General features: G+C 34.0%; 2 protein-coding genes across 2 annotated transcripts in view; one reads left to right on the plus strand and one right to left on the minus strand.

Annotated features, from left to right (window-relative positions):
- LOC150030534 (uncharacterized) overlaps positions 1 to 3,722 on the plus strand; it is a 25,074-nt gene extending 21,352 nt beyond the window's left edge. The window contains exons 2-7 of the mRNA XM_090309620.1: positions 5 to 56; positions 285 to 373; positions 484 to 530; positions 644 to 732; positions 1,124 to 1,257; positions 2,425 to 3,722. Of these exons, the coding sequence (XP_090165746.1) occupies positions 5 to 56; positions 285 to 373; positions 484 to 530; positions 644 to 732; positions 1,124 to 1,257; positions 2,425 to 3,135 (1,122 nt within the window). The 3' untranslated portion in view covers positions 3,136 to 3,722. The remainder of the gene's footprint in view (positions 1 to 4; positions 57 to 284; positions 374 to 483; positions 531 to 643; positions 733 to 1,123; positions 1,258 to 2,424) is intronic.
- A 2,095-nt stretch (positions 3,723 to 5,817) lies between these two features.
- LOC120085207 (heat shock 70 kDa protein 8) lies at positions 5,818 to 8,923 on the minus strand. The gene is made up of 2 exons (XM_039041445.2): positions 8,646 to 8,923; positions 5,818 to 7,821 (listed from the first exon to the last, which is right to left on the minus strand). Exon 2 carries the CDS (start codon positions 7,816 to 7,818, stop codon positions 6,103 to 6,105), a length of 1,716 nt encoding a protein of 571 aa, XP_038897373.1. The 5' UTR covers positions 7,819 to 7,821; positions 8,646 to 8,923; the 3' UTR covers positions 5,818 to 6,102.
- Positions 8,924 to 10,793: the final 1,870 nt, after the last annotated feature.

The following is a 10,793-nucleotide window of genomic DNA, read 5'->3' on the forward strand; positions in this document are numbered from 1 at the left end:
GAAGGCTGTTAAGAGCTTGAGAGCTTGCCTTTCTTGGAGAGATACCATTGGCATTGGTAACTTAATTACTTTTTTTTTTTTTTGGTTTTTGAAGAATCTTGCTTTTTTCTTTTTTAAACTGATTTTTTTTTCGAATATATAAACGTTTTAAAGTTGTGTCATGATCTTCATAGTAATGATTAAAGTTACCCTACGTGATTCCATTCCTTTAAAAAACGACATTAGAAAAAAACCAAAACCTCTTTTTCCAAAAATTTTATTTGAATATTCTCCTTTTTTTGCAGACCATCTGATCGCCGATGAGTTCTCCGCTGAGCTGGCCGACGGCGTCGCTTATGTTGCCGGCCACGACGAAGAATCTCGCCCCATCGTGGTAACCATTTGATAACAATCTCACCAAAATTTAAATATTTGGTCTTTGTTTTTTTCCCCCTCTTAAAGTGTTAGTTTTTTTTTTTTTTTTTTGTGTACTTTGTTTGTCAGATTTTCCGGATTAAGCAGGATTATCAGAAGTTCCATTCCCAGAAACTGTGAGTAAAATCAAAAACCAAAAAAGAAAAAATGATTAGTTTTACAGAGAAACAAAACCCATTTAATTTCGGATATTGTTTGTTTGTTTGTTTTTTTTTTTTTTAATAAATAGGTTTACTCGATTGGTGGTGTTCACAGTAGAAGTAGCCATTGGGACGATGCCAAAAAACGTGAACCAAATGATAATCCTTTTGGACGCAAGTAAGTAACAAATAAAAATGAAATTCAATAATATTTGAAAACGAACGACATGTCGGATTGGCGGCAGAGTTCTGAGAAGTGCATCAGAAAGTGTCCGGTGTGGGACGGCGGTGTCGTTGTCAATAGCAACCGCTTTATAGGCGGAGGTGGTGGAAGGGTATTATCGGGAATTGCAATGTATCAATGGGTAGTGTCGTAGAATTGGTCAATTTTGCCAGTATAAGCGGTAGTAAGTACTTTTAGTGGGAGATTGAACAGTAAAAATTAAAAAAAGCAGAAGTCCCCAGAATTCAACTTTTTTTAAATTGCTCAGATTTTAAGAAGAAAATAAAAATAAAAATTGATGATTGGGATAATGGAGTAAATGTGTGAAAGCGTGGGAAAAATGCAGGCTTTTTCAGGTCGGGATCGGCTTTTATGAATTTATTAGTGGGAATGCTGAAGATGGTGGCTGATTATTATCCTGGACAACTTCATTCTGCTTTTGTTATCGATCCTCCTTCTCTTTTCTCATATCTTTGGAAGGTATAATTTGTTATTATTATTTTTAATTATGATAAAGTAATTTTTAGAAATATTGACTGCAACTCCAACTCCAACTGCATATATGTTTACGTTTTAGCACTTTATTTAAATTATTTTGTCTTTTGCTTTTTGTTAGAGACGATTGTCCAATGTCTACCATGCTAGCTTTCTTTCAAAAATCAAATTTATGCACCTTCCCTTTTTTCTTACTATTCTGGACTTATTTTAATGAAACCTTTCGATTATTTTAATTTTTATACTTTTACTTTCTTCGTCTGAGTCCATATATACTATTAAAACCAGCATTTAACTTTTGTACTTTTTCAATATGATTATTGTGATCTCCATTTGAAAATTTTAGAATGTATTTATTGTATCATGGAAGTACAAATTTATGACTACATGGCAAGTGAATTTAATGTCATGTGAAATAAAGATGAAAATGAATGAGCCAAAATATTATTTTTAGAAATATAGTAGCTAAAATGAGTGTTTTCATAATTGAACCAATGCTATAAGTATAAGGACGAAGATGAATACTTTAAAAATATATAAATCAAAACTGAAGGTAAGAATCAAAATTGTATTTCAATTTATTATTCTTTTTTCTTTATAATTATAAATATGATCATTTTTGTTTATGTTTTAAAATGTTAATCTTAGTTATTATATTTTTAACTCTCAACAATACTCCAGATAATTTTAAAACGTCAAACTTTGTAAAACAAAAGAAAAATTGAAAATGTCAAGTTGTTTTTTTTGTTTTTGTTTTTGTTTTTTTTAATTTTTACCTTTTGTCAATTTTAGTTTAACATCAGTTTTAGATTTTTTGTTTTTAAAATTTATGGTTTTTATCCGTTTATTTTAATTTAATATTATTTCTTTAAAAAATTATTTCAAATGATAAAATTGTTGAAAATATTTACAAAATATAACAAAATTTTAAAATGATAGACACTCATAGACTTCTATCAGTGTCTAGAAGTCTATCAATGTCTATCATCGACAGTTATAAAATTTTGCTATATTTTGTAAATATTTTTATTCATTTTTCTATTATTCTAACCTTTTTTTTATCACAATTTTTGTTTTAATTTTCATTGAAAAAGGTAATTCGAAGTTGATAATGGTGTTTTAAATAATATGTTTTATACGATGGAACTGCAGGGCGTTCGACCGTTCGTTGAGTTATCAACGGTGACGATGGTGATATCATCTCTAGACTTTGAAAATTCGTTAGAGTTCAACGACTTCGCTGCGTATCCGCGAGCCTCCTCTCTCCGATTCGATCAAGCGTCAATACAATCAACGGGAAAGATCGGCTCATCCGCATCCTCACGCTTCTCCTTCACCGTATCCCATCATTTCGACTCACTCAAGCCTTGGTACCTCAGCCTAACCGACACGTCAGCTTCCAAAGTAGGACCCACCAGTCCTTCTCCACTGGGCCCCGCATTAATCTCCCCACTCAACGCCCGTTCCCTGTCGTTCGCATCTCCGGCTGCCAGAATGCCACGTGGCGTAATCAACGACGGAAGTAGTTTCAGCTCGAGACTGACTAGGAAAAGCCTGTTCCCGTCGACGCCGCTGCCGCCGAAAAGCGCTGCCATGGACGGTAGTGGTAATAAGGGTAAAAATGCCCCAAGGACCCCACGGCCGTCGTTCCTCCAATCGCCGGCGGTATTCTTCCGAAGAGAGTGCCACGTCAGTAGAACGGAGAGAAACCGTGAAGCTTTCCGGCCGATTTTGAAATTTTACAGAAGACCGTACGATGAAATGGTTTATAGGTCAAAGATGAGGCCCCCACTTGGTGGATTGATCTCCATCGTCACTCCAAATCTTAGACGTCGACACGTATCAATGTCTCAACGGTTCTGATCCATTACAAAAAAAAAGAAAGGAAAATCACTTTTTTTCTACTACTACATAGACAAACAACATACGAAAATATTTTAACATGAATCAAGGAAAAACTAAAAGAGTGGAAAATGGTCATGAGTAGTATAAATAATTGACCGAGTTGGTGGGTGAATGTGTTGACTAATTGAAATGATAACTCAGTCCGAGTCATTGGCCGAGTTGAGGTTGAGTTTGGGAGGACCAAAAAGAGCTTCGAGTTTGAGGACAAGAAGACAACGTGCTACGCGGGGTGTGAAATGGTGTGCAAATTGTCCTTTTTTTTTTCTTTTTTTGTTTTGTTTTGAACTTTGTGGTTCTTTAATTTTACAAAGTCTACGTTTTTGGGGTTTGGAACATTATTAAAAAAAAAAAAAAAAACCATGCATGGGAATTGGGTAGCGTGGTCGAACCGGTGAAATCGAATGTCAAGATCGTTGAAACCTCAAAAAAGGTAAAAAAAAGAAAAAAAAAAAAAAAGGAAAAAGAAAAGAACACACAAAGTCTAACTATTTGTTGTTAATTATCATCATTATTATATATACATATATATTTTGTGTATTTGTTAATTTTATGAGAATTCCCAGCTCCATTATTATAGTTTTATTTATTTAGAATAATATTCGACTCTTAACTAGACATCAATATTTTTACCAATTTTAAAGAGAAGATGCATTTGTCACGTGACATTATGCGACTGAGCATAAAATTGAGTTGCAACAAAAATAGTCACACCCAAGTAATAGCCTATAGTTTGGAATGAATACTAATACTTTTTTTTCCAATCACAAAATATTAATATTTTACTATCTCTAAAAATTTCCCAACTATTTATTTATATAAAAAAAGTGAAAAACCTCATTTCCTGTATTATTCTTTTTCTCATTTAATACAAATTATGCCTAGCTTTACTGATATAAGAGTGTGCCTTTAACTAAAAAGTTTAGGCTCAAAATCCTCCATCCATGTTATACTTTTTCTTGTAAATAATTTTCTAATAAGTTAAATTACAAAGTTAGTCTTTATAATTTAGAGAAAGATGAAATTTAGTCCATATAGTTTGATAGAACTCTCATAAACCATCCAACTGAAATTTTAATTATAGACTTCAAGCTTTTACTCAACTATAAGGACTAAATTTGTAATTCAACCATTTTAATGTTGCTGAATACCAAAACAATTTGAAAGTAGTATATTATATTTTGCTTTTACTTGGAAGACTTTATATGAATGAAGTTGTTTGTTGTTACTAATATGTACTAGGAATCTTCTCCACTTTTATAATACTAAGTTGGGTTTTCATATTTAGTCAAATGAGTATTTGTTTAATAAGCGAACGACCAAAATTAAAAGAAGAAAGTTTGAAATTTTATGACTAAAATTCATTTAAAAAAAAAGATAGAATACATGGAACAATGAGAGAGCAAGTGGGTAGATAGATTGGGAATATGTGTCGGTTTATATATATTTTTCTTTGAAGTTGAAAGAGAAAAGTCAAAACGGAGGTTCTGAATATGAAAAACAGGGCATTGGGAATTGAAACAATGGCAAAGCACAGCACAGAGATATAGTGAGAAGGGGGATTGGTTTCAGACATCAGAATCAGAACACATGTAGTTTTGGGGAGTGAGATTTTATAATATGTCTTTTCGTGTCGTATTCGACATGTCGTTTTAGATGAAGGAAGGGGTTCTGTTCTGTGTTTATTTCATCCAAAAGAGATGACGTCGTAAAATCAGTGACTCTTTTGTGTTTGGAATCTAATGGTGACAGTGTCATCGTCAAAATCTGTAGTTTTATTATTATAAAGATGGGGTCCGTAAATTTGGGTTTTTTAACAAAAAAAATTCTTTAAAGTTCTAAATTGGGTTGGATTTGGATGAGGACAAGGCATTAGAGTTTGAGAGTGTTTTAAGTAGGTACAGAGGTTTTATTTGGAGTTTACTAGTTGTAGTGTAGGAATTTTTGGTTTTTCTTTGCAGTTTTGCTGGGTACTACTCTGCTCTTTTCAAAGGAATATGGACACATCAACTTGGAACTTGTTTACAAAACTCTGATAATTTCCTCTTTTAAATGATTTGGACGGTGAAATGACGGGTATTATGTTAAAGACATTTTTCGAGGACGAAATAGTTTTAGTATATAAAAGTAAATGATGACGACATTTCTATTGCTATAAAGTCTTTTTAAGTAAAATTTAAAACACTACAACTTAATTTACTTGGAGTCGGATGGATAAGTTACTGTTTCTTAGAAATGAGAGTAATAAGGTCAGGAAACCAAGTTCTGGTTTAACATTGTCCTAAAATAGGTACTGGATTAAGTTAATAAGGGTAATTGCTGTAAACTTCTACTTTTCTGGGGAGGAAGTTCTCTGTCTAAGACAACAAAGATCATATAAAATCATTTTGGACAGTGATTTGTGACAAATTGTCCTCCTTGTGTCGTTGGTTTGTCATGATGAAGTCAATTTCAAGCCCCTCTAATATAAACAAACAAGAAGACTTGGCAATTTACATCTGTAAACATAGTCTCAAATTGGAACAAGTCATTATTGTATTGTACTATAAATCTCTTAAAATCATTTTAGAGGTTTATTTGGGACAACAAATTGTCTCCTTGTGTCCTTGGGGCATCATGGTCAAGTGATGATCAAGCCTCAGATACTAATGAACAAAGAGAATATGTTACAATTTAAGGATGCGCTTGACAAACTAGTTACAACTTACAACTTACAAAATCTCTAGTTAATTACAACATCGTCAACTTACAAGTGTTCCTACTTCTTCATCTATCACAGTAGTTCAATATTCTAGGATCGCTATTGACAATTCAAAACATAAAAGCGTAACCATTACATTATCCACCCTACATTATTTCGTTATGTACTTGTACTGAACTTATGAGTCATAAATGCAGAAACAGAACAGCACGGTCTAGATAAGTCACCTAGCTTTTCTTCCGTAATGAAACCAATTCCATGGTGGGACCATATTTTCCATGCAGAGCTTCTGCACACCAGCCATGTCCATCGTCGACGGTCGGCATCTTGACTTCCATGTAAGGAGTTGCAGGGTGTTGAGAACCTGGGAGTGTTGCCCCAGCTAGAACCCTAAGCATATTTGAAGAGTCGATGTCCATACAAATGGTGATTTCAGGGACTCCTTTAGGTGCAGGCGGAATTCCAATGATCTTGACATAGCCAAGCAGATGGTTTTCCTCTGCTCTCGTCTCTTCACCTTCATAGACAACAATCAGGGCCTCACTTTGATTGTCTCGAACAGTTGTGAAAACCAACTCCTTGCGTGCTGGCATTGTGGTGTTCTTGGGAATAATTGGAATGAAGCTGTTTCCATCAGCTCGGATTCCAATGGCGAGAGGCGTTGCTTGGATGCTAAGAAGGTCTAAACTGCCAAATGGATCGCCAATGCCTGATGCTATTGCACCTTCTAAAGCTGCACCAGAAACAGCAGCTTCTAAAGGATCCATTCCTTCATAAAGTGCCTTATTTTTACATATTTCCATCAGAAGATTTCTGATCTTGGGTATGTATGAACATCCACCAACTACTACTACATCACTCAAATCTTCAATCCTTACCCTTGCATCATGTAAGCATTGCTTTACGAGGTTCTCACATTTTTCGAACACCTTGCTATTCACCATCTCAAACTCCTCTCGGCTTAGAACCTTGCATAACTTTGATCCATTTCCCAAGTTGACATCTATTTGAACACTAGACTGGAATGAAAGCTTGTGGATAGCATCTTGAGTCGCAACTCGGAGCAATCCCATCCTTCTGATCTCATCAATTCCACGGTGTGAGAATATGGATTCAGAATTTGGCAAAAGATACTTCATGGTGTTTTGAAGTAGATCTTCACCTCCTATAGGACTTCCAGCCAGGGCTCTGATCTGTGACACTCCCCCTCCTATCGCTGACACAGCAACATCACAATACCCAGCTCCCATGTTGAAAATAAGGGCAATTTTTTCACTTCCACTGCCCATGCTCTCATGTACAGCCTGCTGCTGTTGTTGAGCATATAATAAAGCTACTGCTGTTGGTTCAGGCATCAATCTAACTTGAAGCCCAGCCATTGCACAAGCTCGTTCCACCCGAGTAAGCTGGAATCGGCTGAATGAAACTGGAATTGTCAAAACGACATTTTTAATTGATCGCTTTAGTTGATATTCAGCCATCATTTTCAGTTCAACGATAAAGATCGCCAGAACTTCTTCAGGAGTGGTGGATCTCCATACATTATTCACCAAAGCCGCAACAAATGGACGAACACCAATGTCCAATGTTTGCACTAAAAAAGGAAGGCTCTTGCTTGCATGAACAACCGGGTCGGTGTCAACTCTTCCAATCAAGCGTTTCATATTGAAAATTGCAGCACCAGAGAGCATGTCAAACTCATGGCTTAGCTCATTACTAACTCCTCCAGAAGGAGTGTCATCCTTGAAGGTGACATACGATCTCATAATTTTCTGATTTCTAGTGTTCTTAAGAAGCTCTACCTGAGATCCATTCCAAACAGCAATACTACATTGTGAAGTACCAATATCAATTCCAACTGCAATATCCGGAAAAGTTGATGTTGTCTTATCTTCCCCAGTAGTTTCACTATCAGAAGCTACAGTGTATATTGGTTCAGCCATGATCTGCATTTTGATCAATGTATGGTCTAGCTTTCAGCGGGTAACTCATCATCATTACTAATCATATATTGCACTAGAGGATAATGAAAAGATAACCAACAACTTTACCCCTTAAAATGGGATTTACAGTCCAATCAATCATCTTTCGAACACTTGAAAAAGAATAGACAAGAGCAAACTGTTCATACTCGATCTAAGCTATAACAGAGAAAGAGGAGAAACACATTTTGGACAAAATCTGGTTGATTCTATGACTTTAAAACATGTTAAAAACACAAACAATATTACATGTAAACTATTCAGGGTGTTTTTCTTACACATCACGGACAATGTTTGACCTTGAATTCTAGATATGAACATATGCTTGTTAAAAAACAAGATTTCTTTCACATAGGCAGGTTCATTATACTAGGACGGGAATTAAACAAAACTCAAATAAACAAGATGAAATATAATCTGTCTCTCTAGTCCAATTCTCGTTACGATGAAAACAATTCGAATATCAGCATAGACGTTGAAATTAATATGCACTTCACGAAGGTTCTTTTAACAAACACCTTCCGAGCAATTCCAAACACCATTTCTCTACGTAAACAGTAGAAAGGCAGTAAAAGAAATTGCATCACAAAAATTCAACAAAGCAGCAAGAATTCGGAATATCACTACATTTAATCACTTAAAAAGACGAAGAAAAACCATAATACATCAAACCCATTCTAGAAAAGCACAAAAGGATTGAAAATTGCTAACTATCGTCAAGAAAATCAAAGAACAAGACATACCCAGTTCCGTGATCAATCAATTGAAGAAAGAAAAAAGGGAATTACCAGAAGCAGTAGCGATTAAAATTGTTGATCCGAGCTAGCAGGTGGCAGAAATAAGCAACGGGACAGACAAAATTCAGCAGCAAAGAGGAGCAAGGAAAAGAGCAATGAGGAATCTTAAGAAGGTACGAGATGAGTCGGTGAAGAAAGAAGTGGAAAGCGAAGAGTAATTTATAGAAGCCATTGAACGAAAGCTTGATCGTCTTCTAGAGCTTCCTAGAGAAAGAGAAACAGAGAATTTTGGTTTTGAAAGAAAGGGAAAAACGATAGCGGGAAATATTACAGTGTGGACGCTTAGACTGTGGGAAGAAATTGGATTTAGATCAGACGGACAACAGTTGATCATCAAACGACTCGGACATCAATTCATCTAAAACTAACAATAACAACTTCACTTGTTGGGTAAATTACCAATTTACTTTGTTATAAAATTTCAAGTTGGTTTTATATAATTTTAAATGTGTTGTAAATTTGAGGAGAAAAATGAGACACAATGGAACAAGGATATTGAAAAAATATAGTATTAAAATAATAAATAAATAAAATAAAATAAAATAATTAAATAACTAAATTTGGAATAAATAAGGAAAATTATAGAAAATAGAAACTTCCTAAAAAAAATCTCCATTTTCTCCAAAATTCATGGAATTTCAACCAATGTATATGTATCTACAAAATCCACAAATGACCACTTATTTATAGAAAATTTTGGCAAGTAAAAAAGATACACTTGGACACTATGCATAGCTGGTTGAATGACACATGACCAACAAATGTGGTAATGAAAAATTTGACACTAAGCATGACACTAATGAGCATCTTTTATTATTATTATAATATTTATAATATTCCCACTTAGATGCCCATTATATATATATAATATGTCTCATTAAAACCTGACTAGGAAAAATCCCACTGGAAAAAAATTCTAGTGAAGGAAAAAGAGTACATATTTCATATAATTTATACTTTTAAAAAAATATATTTGCTCCCCCTCATGAAAACATCACTTAAGATCTTTGAGTCACCACATTCCAATGTTGTGCACCAATTTTTCAAAGGTTGCGGTAGGGAATGCTTTTGTAAATAAGTTTGTCAGGTCATCTTTTGAACAAATTTGTTGTACAGTGATGTTACCATTTTCTTCAAGATCATGAGTTGAGAAAAGTTTCGGTGAAATATGTTTTGTTTTATCTCATTTAATATATCCTCATTTGATTTGTGATATGTATGTTGTGTTGTCTTTGTATAATATTGTTGGAAGATTTTTACTAGAAGACAAACCACATATTTCATAAAATGTGCTGAGTTATTGATCTTAGCCATACACATTTTCGACTAGCCTCGTGAACTGCAAGAATTTCAACATGATTTGAGGAAATAGTTGTTATGGTCCGTTTCACCGATCACCATGATATAGCAATTTCGATACATGTGAACAGATAACTTGTTTGAGATCTAGCTTTGTATGGAACAGATAAATATCCAAAATCTGCATAACCAACTAGATCAAAATTTGATTTATTTGAATAAAACAAACTCATATCAATCATTCCTCGGAGATAATGGAGTATATGCTTAATTACGTTCCAATATCTTTTAGTCGGAGAAGAACTGTATCTTGCTAATAAATTTACTGAAAATGCAATATCTGGTTTTATATTATTAGCAAGATACATAAGTGTGCAAATTGCATTAAGATATGGCACGTCAGGACTAAGAAGTTCTTCATTATCATCTCGAGGTTGAAATATATCTTTTTTCACATTTAATGAACGAACTTCCATTGGAATGTTCAATGGTTGTGCTTTGTCCATAAAAAATATTTTCAAAACTTTTGATGTATAAGTTGACTGATGAACAAATATTCCATCTACTAAATACTCAATTTGCAAGCCAAGGCCAAATTTTATTTTTCCGAGATTTTTCATCTCAAATTCTTTCTTAAGATATTCTATTGTCTTTGAAAGCTCTTTAGGAGTTACAATTTTATTTAAATCATCAACATATACAATTATAATAGCAAATTCTAACTGTGATTTTTTTTATAAAAACACATGGATATATTAGATTACTTCGATATCATTCTTTCAACAAATATCCACTCAGACAATTATACCACATTCGTTCTAATTGTTTCAATCCATATAG

The sequence above is a fragment of the Benincasa hispida genome, unplaced genomic scaffold (assembly GCF_027475165.1).
Source record: "Benincasa hispida cultivar pf3 unplaced genomic scaffold, pf3_genome.v1.1 HicScf1848, whole genome shotgun sequence".
In the NCBI taxonomy this organism is placed as follows: domain Eukaryota; kingdom Viridiplantae; phylum Streptophyta; class Magnoliopsida; order Cucurbitales; family Cucurbitaceae; genus Benincasa; species Benincasa hispida.

Coding starts and splice junctions, on each gene's coding strand:
- LOC120085207 (XM_039041445.2), bottom strand. CDS start 7,818: ATGGCTGAACCAATATACACTGTAGCTTCTGATAGTGAAACTACTGGG.